Source organism: Salvelinus fontinalis, chromosome 1 (assembly GCF_029448725.1).
Source record: "Salvelinus fontinalis isolate EN_2023a chromosome 1, ASM2944872v1, whole genome shotgun sequence".
Taxonomy (NCBI): Eukaryota; Metazoa; Chordata; class Actinopteri; order Salmoniformes; family Salmonidae; genus Salvelinus; species Salvelinus fontinalis.
Window position 1 is genome coordinate 34,035,027 of NC_074665.1, and position 24,469 is coordinate 34,059,495.

A 24,469-nucleotide genomic window follows, 5' to 3' on the forward strand; every position below is an offset into this window, starting at 1 on the left:
GGAAGAGGGCACTGCTCCAAAACCGCCATATAAAAGCCAGGCTACGGTTTGCAACTGCACCGGTTTGCAACTGCACAGGGGGACAAAGATCGTACTTTTTGGAGAAATGTCTGATGAAACAAAAATAGAACTGTTTGGCCATAATGACCATTGCTATGTTTGGAGGAAAAAGGGGAATGCTTGCAAGCCGAAGAACACCATCCCAACCATGAAGCACGGGGGTAGCAGCATCATGATGTGGGGGTGCTTTGCTGCTGGAGGGACTGGTGCACTTCACAAAATGGATGGCACCATGAGGAATGAAAATGATGTGGATATATTGAAGCAACATCTCAAGACATCAGTCAGGAAGTTAAAGCCTGGTTGCAAATGGGTCTTCCAAATGAACAATGACTCCAAGCATACTTCCAAAGTTGTGGCAAAGTGGCTTAAGGACAACAAAGTCAAGGTATTGGAGTGGCCATCACAAAGCCCTGACCTCAACCCTATGGAAAATTTGTGGGCAGAACTGAAATAGCATGTGCGAGCAAGGAGGCCTTACAAACCTGACTCAGTTACACCAGCTCTGTCAGAAGGAATGGGCCAAACTTCACCCAACTTATTGTGGGAAGCTTGTAGAAGGCTACCCAAAACGTTTGACCCAAGTTAAACAATTTAAAAGAAATGCTACCAAATACTAATTTAGTGTATGTAAACTTTTGACCCACTGGGAATTAAAGAAAATCTGAAATAAATCATTCTCTCTACTATTATTCTGACATTTCACATTCTTAAAATAAAGTGGTGATCCTAACTGACCTAAGACAGGGAATTTTTACTAGGATTAAATGTCAGGAATTGTGAAAAACTGAGTTTAAATGTATTTGGCTAAGGTGTATGTAAATTTCTGACTTCAAGTACATGTTGTCACGCCTACTCCCGCTCTCCCTCTCTGGCGCCCTTCATTACGCACACCTGTCAACATCATTACTCGCATCTGCGCTCATTGGACTCACCTGGAGTCCCACGCCTCAGCATGCTCGTCATGCTCCCACGCCTCAGCCGGCTCGTCGGGCTCCTACACTTCAGCCAGCTAGTCCAGCGCCCATGCCTCGGCCGGCCCGTCAGGCTCACCCAGGTGGGACACTGGGTGGTGCCCCTGGGGGTGGGGTACTGTCACGCCAGCTCCCGCTCTCCCTCTCTGGTGTTTTAGGGCACCAGGCTGCCCTTCATTACGCACACCTGTCACCATCATTAAGCGCATCTGCATTCATTGGACTTACATGGACTTCTTCATGTTGTTGATTGCTCCCTCTATATCTGTCTGTTCCTCAGTTTTGTTTCCCGTGTCAGCATTATTGTCGTTATGTCATTTTGGTCCCCCGTCCAGATACGTTTTTTGTTTTGTTTGATGTCCGTTTTCCATTAAATGTTCACTCCCTGTACTTGCTTCTCGTCTCCAGCGTCGGTCCTTACACATGTAGGGATAAAGTGACTAGGCAACAGTATAGAAAATAAACAGTAGTAGCAGTGTATGTGTTGAGTCAAAAAAGTTAGTGAAAAAAGGGTCAATGCAGATATTCCGGGTAGCTATTGGTTAACTATTTATCTAATTATTTAGCAGTCTTATGAATTGGGGGTAGAAGCTGTTCAGGATCCCGTTGGTTCCAGACTTAGTGCAACAGTACCACTTGCCGTGCGCTAGAAGAGAGAACAGTCTATGACTAGGGTGGCTTTAGACTGACAATTCTTAGGGCCTTCCTCTAACACCGCCTGGTATAGAGATCCTGAATGACAGGGAGCTCAGCCCCAGTAATGTACTGGGCTGTACACATTACCTTCTGTTACACTTTGCGGCCAGGTGCCAAGTAGTTGCCATACCAAGTGGTGATGCAGTCAGTCAACATGCTCTCAATGGTGCAGCTGTAGAACATTTAGAGGATCTCAGGGCCCATGCCGAATCTTTTCAGCCTTCTGAGGGGGAAGAGGCTTGTCATGCGTTCTTCATGACTGTGTTGGTGGACCATGGTAATTCCTTAGTGATGTGGACACCAAGGAACTTGAAGCTCTCGACCCACTCCACAACAGCCCCGTCAATGTGGATGGGGGCATGCTCGGCCCTCCATTTCCTAAGGTCCGCGATCAGCTCCTTTTTCTTTCTGACGTTGAGGGAGACCACATTGCCAGGTCACCGACATCTGCCCTATAGGCTGTCTCATCATCATCGGTGATCAGGCCAACCACTGTCGTGTCATCAACAAACTTAATGATGTTGGAGTTGTGTGCAGCCACGCAGTCGTGGGTGAGCAGGGAGTACAGGAGGGGACTAAGAATGGACACAAGAGGCCCCTGGGCTGAGGGTCAGCATGGCGGATATGTTGTTGCCTACACTCACCACCTGGGGGTGGCTCATCACGAATTCCATGATCCAGATGCAACGGAAGAGTTCAGTCCCAGGGTCCAGAGCTTAGTGATGAGCTTGGAGGGCACTAATACCAAATGAGCTACATGGGACACCATTTTTCAACAATAGATTTTGTTGATGGTGGTTGAAAATGCTGTCTCAGGCACCACTCCAGAATCTCCCATACGTGTTCAATTGGTTTAAGATCTGGTGAATGAGATGGCCATGGTTAACATCATTTTCATGCTCATCAAAACATTGTGACCACTCGTGCCCTGTGGATGGGGGCATTGCCATCTTATGGGGTATAGCCATGGTAGCCAAATTAATGGCTTGCCCAGCATTTTTTATACATGACGGGATGTTATTTGCTTAATTAACTCAGAAACCACACCTGTGTGAAAGCACCAGCTTTCAATATACTCTAATTTACTCAAGTGTTTCCATTATTTTGGCAGTTCTTTCTCACAAAATGTGCACCAACAAATAAATAATCGTATCATGTAAAATTCTGAAAACTATTGCCAGTAACAGTAAGTTATACCCTTAACCTGGTTCTGCTTGTCAAAGTGTTATCTTTTTCTGCGGAATTCATTGTAGTTCTCAGCCCTTTTCAGATGTTCACAGTTTTAAGCCGCTCCGGTCAAGTAAACTTTTTATGCTGATGTTCTGCCTATTTTTCTTGCAGTGCTAGACTGATTCAGCATACACAGCAAGACTATGAGGATAGGATACAGCATTTGGGAGTGGGTGCAAAAATGTGTGAAGAGCAAACAACCGAGGTGGATTAATCCAGATTGCCTTGGAGCAAAGCAATCATTTTGCATTGTTAACAAAATAATATAGGTTTATGAATAATGGCAATTACCAGTCGTGGACTTTTTCCGCATGCAATTTGAAATTACAATAATTAATCGCAATCTGCATTGGGGGAAGCATTTGGGACGGACCAGTTGGAGAACAGGTCGCTGCAGAGAAAAACAAGATCACAGTGCAAAGAAACTGTAAAGAGGAGCATCAAATCTTCTGAATACACAACAACAACGTAATCACCGCTCATACTCTTTACAGCTATAGAGTAGGCTCCTTAGAAATATCCCGTGCTTCTTGTTTAAGCGGAGGAACAATGACATCTCTCTCAGCATGGGTGAAGGCCAACAGCAAAGCCTCTGTTTCCTTGTCCCTCTGTTCACACAATTTACGACTGCTCACAACAGTTTACAGCAGCCAAATTTCATTTTGCACCGGCAAATCCTACCGCACATTATCCTGTACATTGCATTAGGAGCCTAATCTTTTCTTTCTCTACCTCCTCAGAAGAAAGGAGCACCTTCATGATTAACCCACTTTACAGCAATGAATAAACGCATCATCCAGTAATGTACACCAGATTTAATTTGAAGGGAAAAAATCCCCGAAATGCTAAAAAATAAATAAATCACAGAAATGTAATGGAACACAGCACATAAAGCAGCCACCATGGAGTGCTCAGAGAATTAATTTGAACATTCCATACATTTTACAGATTAGATGTTTTTTTTATATTTATTGTTAGTTGTGTACAGTATCTTGACAATTTCACAAACATGATGGTACTAACGTGACGCAAAAATGATATGCATAAACAAAAATATTATCAAACACAAACGTCATTAAATTAACTGAGAAATGACACAAATCTTCATTTTCTTGCTCTTCAGTGAAGACGTAAAGTCACATATAGCCCATGTTGCTTTTGGTTTCCCATCTTTGCTTGGCTTCAAACCTGAATCGATGTTAAAATACTGATTTAGCAAAACTTCTTTGCAAAATGTATTACTTATTACAGAAATTATAATGACAAAAATGAATCTGTATGAAATATACATATTTCCATGTTCTTGAGAGCTTGAAATAACAGTTAGTTGTGTGTTGTTCTTAGACATTAGCATAATACATTATACACATATTCTTACCATGACATCCACTGTGACAGTTCAAAAGTGCCCGTCTAATGTTAAGGGACGGCTACAGTACACACTTTCTCTGTATAGTTAAACCCTAGCATGTATTTATACCTGTGCATGAACTAAGTAAGAAAGAAGGTGGCAAGCTAGCCAAATATGCATAACAAATGTATGTTGCTAACAAACTGCGATTTAATGTAAATTAGGGAGATAATTGTGGGGAGGAAAGTAAAAAAGACAAACCCCCAAGCGATTTGTTTCTTCCTTTTCTGGGCTGCCCGCGAAGCCTCCACTTCCTGTTTGCTTTGCACAAAGTCACGGCAATCGGTGGCTTGCGCGATTTTCACGGCCAACTATTGAAAGAGACAAGGCCCATTAGATGATGTAAATCAGTCTCTCTCTCTTCCAACTGACATGTCAGGGTGGCTTCTCATGAGTGCCTCCGGTTCCCATTTTGTCTCACCCTGACCATGATGCAATGACGGCACCTAGATTGTGGGTTGGCGAAGAATAAAACATAGTAAATACACATTCAACTGCTCAACAGTAAATCGAAAATAAGACAGTCAACCATTTACCATGACTATCATAATATTTACTTAAAATCGTTTGAATGTACAGTAAAAGGAAATGTTTTATTTGAAACGGGCAGATCTTTAAAATCAGAGGTTAAAGGAATGACCATGACTGCAAGTGGCAAACACATTTTGTTCAAATATCAGTGAGGGAGTGCATGTATTGTTGAGCAGAATAATCCCAATAACCCTAGTGACACAGGAAACAAAAAGGCAACATCCAGTCACTCCACACTTGGAACAAATCTCCAACCCTTTAGGTAATTATTTCGAACATTCAGAGTACAATCAGGGGAAAGAAGAAATGTGCCACCATATCTCAACAACAACATGCTAGTCAATTTAAAAAATAGATTATAATTAAGTGAGATAAACTTTATTAGAAAGACAAAATGTTGGGACTAAGCAGGACAGTGCAAGCAGCCAGGACACATTTAACTCTAAAGGCTTTTTATCACCATATTTCAGGAACCAAGGGTGTAAAATGTTCTAATTTGGGATACATTAAAAGCCATAAAGGTCTTTCAAAAAGATTAATGGTACTTTGCTTGGATTAAAGATAAGGGCTTCAGCTGGCTGCAAGTACTGGGCTCCGGCTGGGCCCTCGAGGCATTCATCTATACAGTCACTTGGAAGATTTGTAAAAGCGTCTGCATAACCTGAAGCTAACATACTATGACAGTTTTCTAATTCCTTGCAATTTTTTCTAGGTTTTAAAGGCCCATCAATCATGTTTTCTAGGCAGAACTCTGGAGAAAGGGTAAGTTACAATGGGTGATCATTCTCATGTTGGGAGTAGATTTGCCAGCAGATAACACCAGGGCGTTTTGAGCACCATGTTTAAGTGATGTAGGTGCTAAATGCTTTTGCTTGGATGTGGCGCAGGCTGGGATCCTAAATCTGAAGGTCTATTCAATTGTTGACAATTCTCCTGCGTTCACACATTTGCCAAAAATAAAAGTCATTGGGTAAAAGGCATCGGTTTGAGAGAAAATAAAAGGAAATTGGAAGATGCTAAATGGCTCCTTGAGCTTTACAACCAGAGATGTATCTTTTTTTTAACACAAGGATTACCCACATTAACCTGCTCTCCTGTGGGGAGCATTTGAAATTCAAAATGTCTAGAAACCACGCCTTCCTTAAAACCCCCCCAAAAAGACACTGACACATTGACACTTTGACATAATTAAAATCCTCTCACATACCCCCTCCCCCCTCTTCTCTTTTGAATGCAGCCACTGAGCGGGTAAAGCGGTAAAGGTCTTTATATATTTATTTTTTATCAATTCAGTCTACATCCCTGATTGTCTTTACTGGGGCTCAACATTAATGTCAACCAAGTTACCTAGGCGACAGAACAGATCAAAGAGACAAAAAAAGCCCTCAAATGTCTGATTAATCAAGCCTGCAAACAGCTTATTTCTTTTAGCCTGCATGCAAGTATGAAAATGAGATTCCGAGAGCAGTACATTGTGCAGATTTGTTCATTCTTATCTGAACAAAGCCAGCGGCAGCTTATTTCATGGATCACTGGCACTGTCAGCGCTGTGGCGCCGAGCAGGTGACGGCTCCTCTTTCTGTGGCGAGAACAAAATTAGCAAAAAGTCGGCACAAATTAGCCTCTCATATTTTCTGTAATATGACATTATTTTTCATTTACTTTTTTGATCCACTTTTCAGGATTTTTTCTCCCCCTCCCCTTGTGTGTGTCTTAGTGCCAAATCCTTTCAAATCACAAGCCAGCAGAAATGAAAACATTTGCTGCCAGAATAAAAACACAAAGCTAGAAAATAAATGGGCCTATTCGACACAAAAACCTCATGTGTTCTTTGTTTAAGGCAGTCATACAAGCCTATTCCATGTTTCCGTAAGACCAATGTTAAAATGAAGATTTAGTGTCCGATACCTTCAATTTTTTTCTCCCAAAACCATTTTCTTTTCTTTCAATTCCGTCCTGAGCACAGCCTCTGTTAAACACAAGGTTTATTCAAAGGATTAATACTGTGACCTTTGGAAGGTTTTGCGAATTTTTGCTGCATTATACTGCCACTGCTGCAGTAGCTTAGAACCACTAGGAAAGTTAAATCAATAGGACCACTTTCTGTTGTCACTCATGTTTGGGTTGTCATAGAGATTCAAGTGGACTCCCAAATATGTGGCCTCGCTATACTATATATCACTTCAGCACAGGCCATGTTAAAGATAAGGCCGTGATAAGGCATGTCCATTGTATTGACACAATATAGTATTGAGATAATGCAAGTTATCGATCATAGTCCACTTTGAGCTGACTTCTATGCTACTGCACAGCCTACTGCATAGACAGCATGGATGTGGCTTCTGTCAGTGACACAAATGGAATCCCTTCCAAAGTATACAAGACATTGCGGATCATGCAGGTATTTCAACCAGTTCACCAACATGAGCTTCGTCATCACAATGATTTACTGACAACTGTGCATTTCTCAGAATCCTTGGATATTCCAAGATACACATTACAAACAACAGCAGCTTCAAAAGACAATGGTAGGGAGAGAAGATTCAACTTAACGCAAATGCTCCTCTATATTAATAAAGTGTTCAGGCTGGTATTAACAATATGACATAAATGATGGCTTTAAGGAAGAAATGGCCTTAAACCCATTCATAAAATGTGGTATCCAGGGAAGCCTCTTCCAATTAAAACATGTGAGAGGTGGATTAACAGGGGCTAGGTGGCTTTGCCTCGCTAAATCACCACCCCGAGCTGCTCCGCTGCATTTGACGTGTAAACGATTAATGACCAGCCTAATTCCCTTATCACACTACCTTAATGCCTAAATAATGTGGCCTTAGTCAACTTTGGAAAGCAGGGCTATATAAGAATGGAATAAATATCAGATTAGGCAGCTCATGTGCAATTTCAGTCTAATTTCGAAGAATCGAGGTAGGGAGGAAAAAAGGAAAATGGGTTTCTAGTCTGAAAAGTTAGATTGCTATACTTCAACTTGACCTTGTTTATGCCATGTAAAAGCATTACTGCGAACAATGAAGTATAAGGCAGTCTGTCCACTAAATTGCTTTGATGCCATTCAATCTATTTCCAATTAGTGGTTGTCCTATCGGTGCAAGTTAAACAAAGAAATTACTATGTTGATAAGAACAAGTCTTGACAATGATTTGAGTGAAGCCCAGCAAACTGGGGACGTCCTGAAGACATGCGGCGACGTTCCCATTAGGTCCTTCAAGCGATTACTTTTCCACTGGACTTTCTAAAAACATTCTAACATTGCGTGATGGTCCCAAAGGAACGTTCTCTGGGGGACCTTTGTCTAGTTCCCTGTAAGTTCCCAGGACGTCACTGAGGACCATGTCAGGACATTCTCAGGACTTTAATTTGACTACTCCTTAGGATGTTGCGTGATGGTCCCAAGGGAACGTTCTCTTCGGGACGTTTTTATAGTTCCTCGGTTTGTCCAATGGTCCCCTGAACGTTATTGGGACATTGTGTCATGGTCCCCTGGAGGTTTTGTCTAGTTCCCAATTTGTCCCAGGGACGGTTTTTAGGACGTTCTTTGGATGTTGTGTCATTGTCCCCTGGAGGTTGTCTAGTTCCCGGTTTTAGGACGTTCTTTGGATGTTGTGTCATGGTCCCCTGGCCGTTGTCTGTTTCCCGGTTTGTCCCAGGGACATTTTTAACAGGTAGTAGGAAGATTGGAATGCCGTGAACCAAGAGGTGGTGAGGTTAAATCTCAGATGAGAACATGTTAAATAATAATTACAGTATGAATAAACATACACAATATAATCAAGTATGTCAAAGTGTTCAATATGTAAGTTGAAAACACTGTATGCAATATATTGTAGTGAGTAGCTACCTCATCAAGAGGTCCTAAGTTTATCTTGGCATAAAGGCTATAAGGAGTTGGGTTTACAATCCAATGACCCAAGTTTAAGTCCCGGTCAGGGCTACCACCGAATTTGCGAATTGGTGTCAGAAGTGTGATGGCGCTACCGTGAGGCCATCGAAGGTGTGCCCAGGCATTAGGTAATTGAGATGGGGAAGAAGAGGGGTAGTGACGCGACTTTAATCCAACACCTAGCAACCTCGTCAAGAGGTTTTAGATCTCTTGGTGTAACAGCTAAGGTGTTGTGTTGGCAGTCGCTGGAACCGGTTTTGAGTCCTGGGACGTGGGCGAAACTTGGTCAATAAGGAATCCAATTTTTTGTGATGACGAATAGTCCATATTCTGTAGGTGTTAAAAAACATCTAAGTACATCAACGCATTACTGGCATTGGTTGTCTGGTGAGACCATTTGACTGCTTATCTAATCAAAGCCATGAGCTGTATATCCTCCCCATATCATTTTTTTTTATTCCGGATGCATTGCCATATTCTCTCAATAAAGATTAGCATTATTGTCATTCAGGGGGCAGTCGTAAGAGGTTTATGTAATCTTGCTGCCAATTTGACAAACAGCATTACATGACATGCAAAAAGAGAGCCACTCCTGGGAAGATATTGCCGAACTGCCAGTGGTATAATGCATGTCTCTATTTTTCTGTTCCCTAATAATCTGATGCTAGATACTGTCATCTTTAGGGACTGAAAAAGAGTCGGAAAGTTTGCCCGCTTTGTGCATATTCCATTATCTTGCCTCTTCTGAGTAGGGAAGGCTTATTAGCAAGCTTTGAACTCATACTTACAATAATGTGCCATCAACAGTTTTATAAGCTAATTAGAAAAACAGTTTAATTAATGACTGACTGGCAATAAAATGGCAATCATGAAAAAAGAAACTAAGGGTGCTAAGCTTCCACTAGCACCAATTAAGGCCTAATTACAAACAAATTATATATGTGTTTTGCTGTGGGCTTTAATAAAAAAATGGCTTTAATTAAAAGAGAAAACATGCTAATTAATTAAACAGCACAAAAAAAATCTACATTGAAAAGTATGCTTTGCCTATCAAGTAATTAATGAAATACAATAATCTAAATGAGATTCCCAAGCATTTGATAAAAGCTTAGTACCCATTTCACAAAATCCATTTCAAAATTAAATGGGCAGAAATTGCAGGCGAGTCATCCAGAGATACATACAATAAGAGTTCATTCTGTGATGAATTGCTTATGCTGAAGGAAAAAGGAACGCAGAAGAGACTTTCCTTAACTGTTTCTCAGTCGCCCGGGGTCCTCGCAGGAGAGAGGAAGAAAGCCTCATTTTCTGATGTGGGGCGGGCACAGCTTAAATCTGAAAATGAGTGTTTTCCACAAAAACAATGCTCATTAAAAAATGTGGCATCACAGAGAAAGGTACTGAAAAGAGAAAACACCAAAATAACATGAAACACTTAGTTCAGCTCCTCTTCTCACCTAAATAGCCATGTTGTGCCACCTTTGCTTTATAGTACTTAGTGGTTTCCAAAGCAATGCGTGCCATGGTGGTATGGGTTTCTTTCCTAATATACAGTACCAGTCCAAACTTCCAGACGAGCTCCAATGCCATACAACTCTCATTCCGTGGCCTCCAACCGCTCTTAAATACAAGTAAAACTAAATGCATGCTATTCAACCGATCGCTGCCTGCACCTGCCCGCCTGTCCAGCATCACTACTCTGAACGGTTCTGACTTAGGTATTTGTAGTTGTCCACATATTCTAGGTGTCTGGTTAGACTGTAAACTCTTCTTCCAGACTCACATCAAACATCTCCAATCCAAAGTTAAATCTAGAATTGGCTTCCTATTTCACAACAAAACATCCTTCACTCATGCTGCCAAACATACCCTTGTAAAACTCACCATCCTGATCCTCAACTTTGGCGATGTCATTTACAAAATAGCCTCCAATACCCTACTCAATAAATTGGATGCAGTCTATCACAGTGCCATCCGTTCTGTCACCAAATCCCCATACACTACCCACCACTGCGCCCTGTATGCTCTCGTTGGCTGGCCCTCACTTCATACTCGTCGCCAAACACACTGGCTCCAGGTCATCTACAAGACCCTGCTAGGTAAAGTCCCCCCTTATCTCAGCTCGCTGGTCACCATAGCGGCACCCACCTGTAGCACGCGCTCCAGCAGGTATAGCTCTCTGGTCACCCCCAAAACCAATTCCTCCTTTGGCCACCTTTCCTTCCAGTTCTCTGCTGCCAATGACTGGAACAAACTACAAAAATCTCTGAAACTGGAAACACTTATCTCCCTCACTAGCTTTAAGCACCAGCTGTCAGAGCAGCTCACAGATTACTGCACATAGCCCATACAACTACCTCTTCCCCTACTGTATTTATTTATTTTGCACCCATTTACATTACATTTAAGTCATTTAGCAGACGCTCTTATCCAGAGCGACTTACAAATTGGTGCATTCACCATGAAATCCAGTGGAACAACCACTTTACAATAGTGCATCTAACTCTTTTAAGGGGGGGGGGGGTTAGAAGGATTACTTTATCCTATCCTAGGATAGGTGCACCCCATTATTTATATACATTATTCTACTTTGCACATTCTTCCACTGCAAATCTACCATTCCAGTGTTTTACTAGCTATATTGTATTTACTTCACCACCATGGCCTTTTTTTCCTTTACTTCCCTTCTCACCTCATTTGCTCACATTGTATATAGACTTATTTTTCTACTGTATTATTGACTGTATGTTTGTTTTACTCCGTGTTGTATGTGTCGAACTGCTTTGCTTTATCTTGGCCAGGTGTCAATTGTAAATGAGAACTTTTTCTCAACTTGCCTACCTGGTTAAATCAAGGTGAAAAATAAAATAATAAAATACCAGTCAAAAGTTCAGACACACCTACTCATTCCAGGGTTTTTCTTTATTTTAACTATTTTCTACATTGTAGAAGTGTATATTTGAGATTCTTCAAAGTAGCCTTGATGACAGCTTGACATGCTCTTGGCATTCTTTCAACCAGCTTCATGAGGTAGTCACCTGGAATGCACTTCAATTAACAGGAGTGCCTAATTAAAAGTTAATTTGTGGGATTTCTTTCCTTCTTAATGCATTTGAGACAATCAGTTGTGTTGCAACAAGGTAGGGGTGGTATACAGAAGACAGCACTATTTGGTAAAACGCCAAATTCATATTATGGCAAGGAGAGCTCAAATAAGCAATGAGAAACAACAGTCCATCATTACCTTAAGACATGAAGGTCAGTCAATATCAAACATTTCAAGAAACAAGAAGTTTCTTCAAGTGCAGTCGCAAAAACCATCAAGCGCTATGATGAAACTGGCTCTCATGAGGTCCGCAACAGAAGAGGAAGACCCAGAGTTACCTCTGCTGCAGAGTATAAGTTCATTAGTCAACTGCACCTCAGATTGCAGCCCAAATAAATGCTTCAGAGTTCAAGTAACAGACACATCTCAACATCAACTGTTCAGAAGAGACTGCGTGAATCAGGCCTTCATTGTCGAATTGCTGCAAAGAAACCACTACTAAAAAGGACACCAATAATAAGAAGACTTGCTTGGGCCAAGAAACACAAGCAATGGACATTAGACCGGTGGAAATCAGTCCTTTCGTCTGATGAGTCCAAATTTGAGACTTTTGGTTTCAACCGTTGTGACTTTGTGAAACAGAGTAGGTGAACATATGATCTCCGCATGTGTGGTTCCCACCGTGAAGCATGGAGGTGGTGGTGTGATGGTGCTTTGATGGTGACACTGTCTGTGATTTATTTAGAATTCAAGGCACACTTAACCAGCATATCTACCACAGCGATACGCCATTCCATCTGGTTTGCACATAGTGGGACCATAATTTGTTTTTCAACAGGACAATGACCCAAAACACACCTCCAGGCTGTGTAAGGGCTATTTGACAAAGGAGAATGATGGAGTGCTGCATCAGATGACCTGGCCTCCAGTTGAGATCATTTTGGATGAGTTGGACCGCAGAGTGAAGGAAAAGCAGCCAACAAGAGCTCAGTATATGTGGGAACTCCTTCAAGACTGCTGGAAAAGCAATCCACAAGAAGCTGGTTGAGAGAATGCCAAGAGTGTGCCAAGCTGTCGTCAAAGCAAAGGGTGGCTACTTAAATTTTGATTTGTTTAACACTATTTTGGTTACTACATGATTCCATATGTGTTATTTCATAGTTTTGATGTCTTCACTATTATTCTACAATGTAGGAAATAGTAAAAATAAAGAAAACCCTTGAATGAGTAGGCGTTTCCAAACTTTTGACTGGTACTGTATCTCTGGCTTCATTGAAATAGTAGAAGAAATTAGGTTGATAATAATATCATACCATTTTGAGTGGTATGAGAAGTAAAGATGCAAGTTAGCCTGTGGACACAGAATATCTGGGCCTTCCAGCAACCACCATTTACATGGCTCTAGGCCTATATCTCAGTCATACAATGATCTAACGTCAGGTGACTGTTAATTTGCCACGAGCAGCACCTGTGGATAATTTAGCTTGTCTTTCTGTGTTCAGAAATGTCACTCCTAACCATCTATCTATGGTGTGTTGAAGACTGTAATTTCTATGGGTTCTGTACTTTAGACTACCAGTGGTTAGCCAAGTGTTTATGACGAACCATGCAGGCGTTTCTTTCTTTCCATCATTTCCATATTCTTTAGCTTCTGGAACTCATGAAAAGGACATGACACCCCCTATTGTGTCAGAATATAGAGTTTCTGTTTTGAAGTGGTAATGTACGCTAATAGCTGTGATCACTGCTAAGGGGAAACTGGAAGCACTAACACGGTGTGACAGTCTTTTGTCTTGTATTATTTTCACTTATTATATGAAAAGTACTGCCTCAGAGTAAAAAACTAAATATTAAAAAAAGGGAGCTTATTGCTCGGTTTGTAGAGGAGAGGGATGTGCTCAATTGTTGCAGGATGGAAGTCCACTGAAGAGACAGAGAATTACAATCACCATTGGATTAAGTTGTGCTTGGCTATTTTACTTTGGGCTAGCTGTTAAACTCATTCATAATGTATTACGAATGAATAATAGGCATTTATGCACTTGTGTAGGCAGTTATAAGAAGCTATGAGCTGCTACGAATGCTTCTAACAGTTGCTGTATTATTGGATATATACGTTTTAACTGAATACAGCCTTCTTTGTTTCATTTTTCAGGAATGCTTTCTGGAATCCATCTTTTAAATATGAGCTGCCGGATCCTATCAACTCTCCTGACAGAGGGTGAGCGAGTTATATATAGCACTTAATATTATGCTAATTAAAGGAAATTAATTACTCCATTTGCAATGTACAGCTGTGTAAAATAATGTTCAATAATCAAAGGACGGCGTTGCAAGTGCCCTAATTGGAAGACTTGCACCACTTAATCTACTGAACTAATATTAAGAAGTACTTTAGGGGCCAGAAGCTATTCCTAGTATTTTGGGACTTCTAAGCCAGCCTTTGAGAAACAACAAGAAAAGTACGGCTCTGCCAAAGATCAACAAACCAAACTGCACGTAAGAAAAGAAGAAACATCGCCAACCCTATCTGCAAACAATGGTTTTCTAAAATGTAAAGGTATTAGGGATGAAAACGAAAGAGCTTCTTTCAAAACAACACTACCTCAGTAAGGTACCAGTTAATAACATGAACAGATACCTAAGAAGAAACGTGATTGCTTTGTGTCACATTTTGGTGGACTTAATACTGAACTTGAACTTTTAAGAACCAAGCTTTAAAAAGTATTTGAAACAAAGAATTTCAGACTTTGGAGAATATTTAAAGATATACTTTAATGAGGAGACAATCTCAAAGCAACCTGTAATATTCTGGCAGTGTATTTTAGAACTCGAACAGATGAAAGCACATGTATCAGAGAATTTCTAAGAAGCCTTAAAAAAAGGGTTTTACCAAATTGTTTTAATATTCAGATTCAAAGTAAACAAAAAAATAATGAATTGATTGTCGCGAGCTCAAAACACAGCAGAAACAAACAATTCCTTTAAATGGAGGAACATCTTCAGACATTTCACTTTGGTTCGAAAAGCAATGCTGGTAGATTGAGAACTGAAATACTGTGACAACCTGGTACACTGTGAACTGTGTTTCTTTACAAACAATGCCTTGGGGGACAGACACAGCCCTCTTTAGTAATTCACAGCTGTCTAAATCCTTTTCCGTTCTTTCCATTACGAAAACCTGGTACTATTCCTCCACTAAAAAGCCTGCCATAATAATGTCTCTCAAGTGTTATGACTGTGAACAAATTAAACAAATAGGCCATTACATACAGTATCAAATGAGACGCTTCAATAATAACCTTGAAATCTATTCTGACCACAGTTGGGAATATTGATCCACTAAATGTTTGTCACCATAGGACTGTCCAGAGTCAACACTAGTGTCGCAATCATAATTTGCAAAGTGCAATGAGGTTGAACTCAAGAAGAATTAGACGTGGGTATAAAACTCTCCACTTCTACGCACATTTCCCCAGAGCATGTTTAATACGCCACATGCTATTATTTATCTAGGAAACGAAGCCGCAACCGTGACGCTGCCAGCAGCCAACACTTGAGCCATCTGTAGCAAACTACACTTCTCTCAAGTTTATCCTCTACCATAGATACAGTATATTTGGTCCAACATCCACTAAAGAGATGGAGAAAAAACATATTTGAAAAGGGATATGGCAGCAGTAACACGTCAGTATCCCCTTCTGTACAACGTGGTCAACATACTACAGTAGAATAAATGGTGAAATGTCTATATCCTACTCATTCATGGTAGTGTATGCTGCTGTATTTTCCTCTCTATTTACAAGAAGTCGGTGGAATTTGTAGGTCACTTGTCATTAGCTCTCATAGTCATTTAGATAATTTTACAGAGAGGCTGATATTGGGCTAAATGTTACCAGGCACTACAGAACAATGAATGCAGTTTCATACTCACCAATTTTGTTGTATGTGAGAATTTCTTGAAAACTTCAGTCAATTCACTGTTCTGAGCATGAGGTAAACACAGATACAGAGTGAGCTATGGCTGCCAGACTGCTGTCAAGCCCATCCTTCATGTTCCTGGCAAGCTACAAGGGAGGTGACAGAGAGGCAAAGAACCTCAGCTAAGTCTGCCCAAATCCACTAGTGCTCTAAGAGGCTTTCTGGAACTACAGGTGCCACTTTGTCAGCCACAAAGCAAGTTTTTAATTTTACATTTCTCTAACCTTTCATTTGGCCAGTTGCATTATTGTGTTTTATCGTCTGTTTTATTTTATGCTGGGTACAAGAATCAGCCTTCAACATTAGTCTGCTGGCATATCAAATCACTTACCGTGCGTGTCCCTCATCAACATTTTTAATAGAGAACTAGGTTTTAATGTTTGATAGAGTACGACGAGTTTGCGTGCATTGCCTAACCTTTGTTGAAGTTCAAGTGTTTATCTGAATTAAGGTTTCGGTACATGGCTGACAGACATTAAGTGTGTATGCTGAACTGATGCATGAATATCACTGCTTCTATAAGGGCATCACCTCTCACCTCTAGTTGTGACAATTGAACATACTGTAATCCCCAACTATGAAAAGTAGTAGCTGTGTCTTTTTAACTGCAATTATGGGTGCGTGGGCTACATTTTCTACTAAATTAGCTTCAAACCGCTTGATCCATGATGCCTGGCGAGACGAGTGGTTTCAAAACTGCAGGCATTGCATTTAGGGACGTGTGCACTTCAAAGGTATGAAACTTGCACCTTGAGAATGTTTTAAAAGTTGGCTTGAAGGCAATGTACCCTTTCATTAAAAAGCAGAGGCAAAAGTCCTTTAGACACTGCCACACTTCAAAAATAAGGGGGAGGGATTTCCATTAACTCAATGGAAAAGGGCTGCAGGACTTCTCAATCAAGTGTGCCTGTGTGTGTTTTTGTTCCCCTATGTCTTTGCAGGAAGAAATGGCCGCGGATCCATTAGTTTGATTTGTCACAGCGGGAGCGCCCCAAAGATCTCTTATCAGTGCAACGTACCTCTCGAGTGGCGAGTCTGTCGCTCATCTCCTCCGCCTTCCCAAAGTCCCCTTCAGCGATGGCGCTCTCTATGCTCTTTTCTAGGCTGGACTGGAGAAGGGGAACATTTTGTGATTTTAGAAATAGAAAAGGGGGGAAAATGTAAGAGTAACTTCCCCAGGGCCTTATTTTTTATAGGATTGCTATTAATACAAATATGTAGATTTTCCTTCACAAATGAAAACCTTTTTGATTGGATATTAGAAGGGAAATCTTTTTTTCTTTTTTTTCTTGTAGGGGGGGGGGGGTGTTACCAAACATAAATGTGACTCTTTAATTACACATTTCCATTACAGACTGGAGCAGGGGAGGGGGCAAAGATGCCCCTGGTTACTGATGGCAGGGTGGTTCCCTAAAAAAGGAGACTATCCGAAGTAGTACAGTAAAGAGCATTTCTCCAAAAATCTTTCAAAAGGGCACATGACAGGCAAGATGTTATACTTCTATATATTAGGGGAGCCCGCTCTGAAGCATCTTCATAAAAAATGATTCAAGGACTCATGGCCCTGTGTGGTTCAGTTGGTAGAGCATGGTGTTTGCAACGCCAGGATTGTGGGTTCCATTCCCGGGGCCACCTATATATAAAATGTATGCACGCATGACTGCAAGTTGCTGTGGATAAAAGTGTCTGCTAAATGGCATATAGAAACATATATATATAAAGACTCAAGTTGTTTATGGACGCACACTCATCCCTCAAATGAATTTGGAAAAAGACAGCAAGTGGAGCCTAATAATGAAATGAAAGATGGTAGTAATAACTACATATATACAAACTTCTACTACCACCACAACTTTACAGTAGCCTTTTTGCTGACAATGTGAACTGAATTATAGACTGAATGTGCATGTCCCAAATAAAATATTTTGTGCCTAGTGTGTAATTGACTTAACATTTGTTAATGTAATATGGAATGTCTAAATGACATTGATCACTAATGAGAATGTTTGAACACGGAGGAGCAAGACCTTCTCGTTATGTTGACTTGACAAGTTCTGTTTAATTCAGCTTCTTGTTAATTATATCTTATCCATTCAAAGTAGGCCTCCTCTTTTGAAAATGAGTAGAAAACGCAGCAAAAATTCAATTTTATGGTACTTTGAGATAAAGTGAATTCAAATAACACTCCAAATAAGCATTACTGGAACTTCCAATTGAATTAGGACAAATTCCCCATCTTATACACAATTATTATATTTGCAACCACTTTGCTTACATGACAATTTACATATAAAAATATGTATGTCTCTTTCTTGTTCTATTACATCAGACTTATCAAGTACATAACTTAATTTCTTACTTGAATCCATTTAGAAATAAACTCGTTTTTCCAAGAGTTACTTATCTTATGACACACACACACACACACTACAGCTATTCACCAGCACTTTCCTGCACATAGATGCAGGGCTGAGACACACAAAAACAAAAGCAGGTGACTGTCTGTGATTCCATTTTCCATACATCCGTTTCCCAAAAAAATATAGCCTAAGCTAGTGCTATGCAGGCTAGATCCATGCCCCTGTAGGCTAGATTCATGGGTCTGACAATTAGGCTACTCAAAATGTGAGAGGCTATGTTATTGTTCTATACGTGGCTTTCCATAAACAGTAACAAGGTGTGCAGGAGCTGTCAGGTCTTTGTACAGACATTCAGTACACACACACACTTCTCTCCAGAGCAAATCTACATCTTACATTAATCTCAACCAAAAAGGACAGTGGAGAATCATCCCAATGCCAAGATTAAGGTAATCTCATCATTACATTTAACACTATCTTTTATATTTTACTCAACGTCAGATTTGAGTCTAAAAACCTCTTAATCCACCTGTCATATTTGATAAAACAATGAGAAGTTACACAGGCATGGATATGGAAAGACAGAACACGTTCAATGCTTTTACCATAACTTGATGGCATTAAACACAGACAGGCAGGCGAGTAATGTGGCAGACATCTTTGTTACCTTGGGAGCAGGCTTGCTACAGGCAGGGGGTTGAAATCTATCATTGATGCCAAAGTACTGCGTAAGCCCATCCCAACGCCTTTCATGCTCCGCTTGAGGTTCTCTGCTGAGAAAAAAAAAGAAAGTGTGTTCATGTTCATTATCGGTTCAGTACAAGACTACAGCATATGTTTAGAATATACATGGGTGATAAGTACACATGCAATTTTTTAGAAAGCCCTAGTAGAATAGGCTATTAGGTAGGCCTACACCAACAAGGCTATGTCCCGATTCACCACCCTTTTTCAGAACACCTACCGTCATGGATTAAAAAGCATAGGATTGGTGTAGCCTAAGCATTGACTAGAGCGAGTTTCCACAATTCTAAAATCCATGCAAGAAAGTGGGTGAAGTACCAGGACTCAGCCTTAAGTCTATTGTAGAGCTACAGTTGAAGTAAGAAGTTTACAAACACCTGAGCCAAATACATTTAAACTCAGTTTAACAATTCCTGACATTTAATCCTAGTACAAATTCCTTGTCTTAGGTCAGTTAGGATCACAACTTAATTTTAAGAATGTGACATGTCAGAATAATAGTAGATAAAAGCTGAAATAATTAATTCTACTTCAGCTCTTATTTCTTTCATCACATTCCCAGTGGGTCAGAAGTTCACATACACTCAATTCATATTTGGTAGCATTGCCTTTTAATTGTTTAACTTGGGTCAAACGTTTTGGGTAGCCTTCCACAAGCTTCCCACAATAAGTTGGGTGAATTTTGGCCCATTCCTCCTGACAGAGCTAGTGTAACTGAGTCAGGTTTCTAGGCCTCCTTGCTCACACACACTTTTTCAGTTCTGCCCACACATTTTCTATAGGATTGAGGTCAGGGCTTTGTGTTGCCCACTCCAATACCTTGACTTTGTTGTCCTTAAGCCATTTTGCCATAACTTTGGAAGTATGCTTGGGGTCACTGTCCATTTGGAAGACCCATTTGCGACCAAGCTTTAACTTCCTGACTGATGTCTTGAGATGTTGCTTCAATATAATCACATCATTTTATTTTCTAATGATGCCATCTATTTTGTGAAGTGCACCAGTCCATCCTGCAGCAAAGCACCCCCACAACATGATGCTGCCACCCCCGTGCTTCACGGTTGGGATGGTGTTCTTTGACTTGCAAGCCTCCCCCTTTTTCCTCCAAACATAATGATGGTCATTATGGCCAAACAGTTCTATTTTTGCTTTATCAGACCAGAGGACATTTCTCCAAAAAGTACGGTCTTTGTCCCCATGTGCAGTTGCAAACCGTAGTCTGGCTTTTTTTAATGACCGTTTTGAAACAGTCTCCTTGCTGAGCGGCCTTTCAGGTTATGTCGATATAGGACGCATTTTACTGTGGATATAGATCCTTTTGACCCGTTTCCTCCAGCATCTTCACAAGGTATTTGCTGTTGTTCTGGGATTGATTTGCACCTTTCGCACCAAAGTTCGTTCATCTCTAGGAGACAGAACACGTCTCCTTCCTGAGCGGTATGACGGCTGCATGGTCCCATGGTGTTTATACTTGCGTACTATTGTTTGTACAGATGAACATGGTACTTTCAGGCGTTTGGAAATCGCTCCCAAGGATGAACCAGACTTGTTGAGGTCTTCACTGATTTCTTCTGATTTTCCCATGATGTCAAGCAAAGAGGCAGTGAGTTTGAAGGTTGGCCTTGAAATACATCCATAGGTACACCTCCAATTGACTCAAATTATGTCAATTAGCCTATCAGAAGCTTCTAAAGCCATGACATATTTTCTGGAATTTTCCAAGCTGTTTAAAGGCACAGTCAACTTAGTGTATGTAAACTGGAATTGTGATACAGTGAATTAAGTGAAATAACCTGTCTGTAAACAATTGTTGAAAAAATTACTTGTGTCATGCACAAAGTAGATGTCCTAACCGACTTACCAAAACTATAGTTTGTTAACAAGAAATTTGTGGAGTGGTTGAAAAATGAGTTTTAATGACTCCAACCTAAGTGTATGTAAACTTCCGACTTCAACTGTAGGTGATACAATTACATTTTCAAAAATCGATAGGTCTACATTACCTTTCATTGTTTGATTCCATGTTCTTAGTTGCTGATCTTTCATCTGTTTAGTGATGTGAAACACAAAGACATTCATCTTGGTTCCCTGTGAACTGTCTAGTAAACTCCAAAAATCACCCTTTGTTGTATTGTGTCATGACCTCAGAAATATAAGCTACACTGTGGTTATATCCCTTGAAAAACAATGAAAAGGGGTAGACTGGTTGACTATTTTTTTCAGTGACTTTTATTAATTCAATTATAATACCATTCAGAATTGAACAAGGACAAATGAAAGTCAGTGAATAGGCACTTTAAAAAACAAGGGTCATGAGACACTTGGACACAGGATGACCGCTCTGTTCTGGTTTTCCCCTTTCCATTATTTCTGTGATAGATAGATCAAGTAGGGTAGGCTTACATCTGACCAGAGCAAAGATGTCCTTGATCTTTATCTTCAGTGGCTATTGTGTGTACGTGTTAAAAAGTGCAATTGACCTTTCTTATATCGTCCTTTTCTCTGCGGTCTTTTTTGGGGGAGCGTCATTGTGTTGATCTCATCTTTTTTCTTCTGCTGCTCTTTACATTTCTAAAGAACATGAAGCGCAACCTTAGCAACCTTCACATTTAGCAAAAACAAATCATTAACCCAAATCATGAAAACCTCCTTTTCAACAGTTAACACATTTTTTGCGTGATGTGTATATCACGTTAGTGACTTTAGTCACTTTAAAACATACAATGTAGCCTATCAACATTTTTTCTTCACATACTTGCCAATTCTCCTCGGAAATCCCGGGTAAGGAGTCCAAACACGGGTCATGTTCTATGAAGGGCTGGATACAAGAATAACTTGTGTCTCCAAGTGTAACACAATTTTGCTTAAGACCATGCGAAAGTCCAATTGCAGGACGTTGAACGTTAGTTGCGGCTATTTCTTGATTTGCAACACCTTGGTCGTCTTCATCATCTGAACTAAAATCGGTCAGACCTTTCGGTAAAAGTCCACTATACATGTTGAGAAGGGCAAATCAACAACGATGTATGCTCGGGTTATGACGTGTGTTAGTCATAATCCAAAACAAACTGGTATACCTATTTTTTTTTACCAAATCAAAGATTGTAAACATTTTCACTTCCTGGTGGACACTATGACTCTTGCAAAACAACCGCTCTGATTGGGTAAAACAATGTAATTTCTACCAATGAGAACTGTTTTTCTATCGATGCGCCAAACCCCATGATTGCGTTCCAGGTCGTCTTTATTAGGCTACAATTGCAATGCGCATCTCAGATTATAACTGAGATGTTGAACACTTGTCCCTGTTAGAATTAACAGAATTGTGGAGCGATAACTTGCCAAAAAAGGGTAGAATTGTCACACCCCAAAAATGCTTTGGGGAGGGCTGTGTTTTTTTTTATTAGGCACAGGGAGTGTAGTGCGTCTTCTACTTGGTTTATCTTCGCCCTTATGCAGGTGTTCACTATAATTTCTTCCATTCTAGACAAATGTCCTCATCTGCTTGCATTCCCCTTCCCTACAGTGCATTCGGAAAGTATTCAGACCCATTGACTTTTTCTAAATTTTATTACGTTACAGCCATATTCTAAAATTGATAACATTGCTTTTTGAATGCCAAGAGTGTGCAAATATGTTTCAAGGAAAAGGGTGGCTACTTCGAAGAATCTCAAATATAAAATATATGTTAACACTTTTTTGGTTACTACATGATTTCATATGTGCTATTTCACAGTTTTGATGTCTTCACTATTATTCTACAATGTGGAAAATAGTCAACATAAAGAAAAACCCTTGAATGAGTAGGTGTGTCCAAACTTTTGACTGGTACTCTATATATATACATATCTGCCAACATTTCTAAAAACCTGTTTTCGCTTTGTCGTTATGGGATATTGTGTGTAGATTGATGAGGACATGTTTTTATTTAATCAATTTTAGAATAAGGCTGTAACGTATAAAAATGCAGAAGAAGTCAAGGGGTCTGAATACTTTCCGAATGCACTTTAAATCAAGGTGTTTTGGTACTTTCCTTATGTACTACTTTTTCCCGAGCGCTAACTATACCACAAGACAATATAGTCTGCCAGTTTAACTGTCTACGGGCTTAGCTGTATTTTTCCTACATTTTAAAGAACATATGGAGCTGTATTTGTGTATTTAAAAAAAAATCTCAATACCAAATTATCTTGGTAACAATTAAGTACCTTACTGTAATTGTTTTCCACTAAAATTGTCAAAAATTGCTTTTTAACAAAAATACATTTCTCAAGCAAGGTTTAAAATCACATATTTAGAAGATAAATTGTAGGCGGTTTTTATGACTTTGTGGCTGTGGTAACGAGTGACGACCAGGCACAACTCTGATATAAAGTGTTTTTTCTCTCAAAGTTGCCGGTATGTCACGTGTCCTACTTATATCAGTACACTCGTAACAACCCAATCATTACGAAACTTCTATTCGATCAAATCAGCCATATGTAGCAAATACGCCATTACATTTTTTGTTTACAAAATTCGACACTCTCAATGACCTTCTAACAAAAACCCCTCGCTTGGTGAACAAAAAAACTAAAAATCGCCACCTGCTGGAGAAGACAGATTTTGGGCCGAGTTATCCCTCTCGCTTCGCCCGTTCCTTTCTGGTGTGTATCAATCCACTCGAGCGGAGGGGCCTAATAGGAGCAATATGTAGCCTGAAAACTAGCTATTATTGTCAGAGAGGTGGAACTCTATTTGTTATTGGTCTATTAACTTATATCACCTGGTGTTGTCACCAGGCATGCCAAAACTCCACTCATGCAAAACCTGCTGATTAGAAGTTCCTGTGTAGACAGTGGCATGTATTCATGGATGGATGTATTCAGGCTCCCCCCCCCAAAATTAAGAAAAAGTAAAAGTAAAAAATAATTAAGAAAAATTGATATTTTGTCTCCCTGTTTTTCATAATTTTCCTTAAATTCGCAAGAGGCTGAATGTATCTCATAGGAGAAAGCATTCGAGCGAGCGAAACAGCAACCCTCTGTCTCTCTACGTTTAGAGATGCTGTTGTAACAGTATAACTTTAAACGGTCCCTCGCCCCGACACGGGCGCGAACCAGGGACCCTCTGCACACATCAACAACTGACACCCACGAAGCGTCGTTACCCATCGCTCCACAAAAGCCGCGGCACTACTCAGAGCAAGTGACGTAACTGATTGAAATGCTACTAGCGCGCACCCGCTAACTAGCTAGCCATTTCACATCCGTTACACTGTCTGTCCAAACGAGTATGCCATTGTTGACGCCCATAGCTTTGAAGGCAAGGGAAGCCAGTGAGCATCTAGCCTCCGTTGACAAACAAAGTATATAAAATCAGCTTTGAGCTAAACTGAGCGAGCTCAACTGTGAATGGTCCTGGCGCACCAAAAAAAGTTTCACGGGAAGCCAGCTTGGTTTTGGTGTCACTCCTATCCAATCCAAATGAAAGCATTATGTAATTGCCAGAAAAACTTGAATTGTTGCATCTTGTTGCGTTGTTGTCCTCCGGTGG

General features: G+C 40.3%; 1 protein-coding gene across 5 annotated transcripts; it reads right to left on the bottom strand.

The window, feature by feature from the left end:
- Positions 1–3,760: 3,760 nt before the first annotated feature.
- On the bottom strand, positions 3,761–22,087 carry LOC129853480 (protein FAM204A-like). Of its 5 annotated transcripts, none has more exons than XM_055919596.1 (7): positions 21,690–22,085; positions 21,415–21,505; positions 20,938–20,980; positions 18,858–18,960; positions 16,850–16,939; positions 4,573–4,682; positions 3,761–4,148 (listed from the first exon to the last, which is right to left on the bottom strand). In XM_055919596.1, the coding sequence occupies exons 1-7, from the start codon at positions 21,930–21,932 to the stop codon at positions 4,097–4,099; spliced, it is 732 nt and encodes a 243-aa protein (XP_055775571.1). In that variant the 5' UTR covers positions 21,933–22,085; the 3' UTR covers positions 3,761–4,096. The 5 variants fall into 5 exon arrangements, with proteins under 5 accessions (XP_055775571.1, XP_055775562.1, XP_055775587.1 ...); XM_055919587.1 differs by having other exon boundaries at positions 18,858–18,963; XM_055919604.1 differs by lacking the exons at positions 3,761–4,148; positions 4,573–4,682 and adding exons at positions 5,265–10,138; positions 15,784–15,916 and having other exon boundaries at positions 18,858–18,963; positions 21,690–22,087.
- Positions 22,088–24,469: the final 2,382 nt, after the last annotated feature.

Excerpts from the sequence above, each read along its gene's own strand:
- LOC129853480 (XM_055919579.1), bottom strand. The coding sequence starts at position 21,932 with ATGTATAGTGGACTTTTACCGAAAGGTCTGACCGATTTTAGTTCAGAT. Across the intron at positions 21,506-21,689 it reads TTTCCGAGGAGAATTGGCAA|AAATGTAAAGAGCAGCAGAA; the intron begins GTATGTGAAGAA and ends CATGTTCTTTAG. Across the intron at positions 18,964-20,937 it reads ATGGAATCAAACAATGAAAG|CAGAGAACCTCAAGCGGAGC; the intron begins GTAATGTAGACC and ends TTTTTTTCTCAG.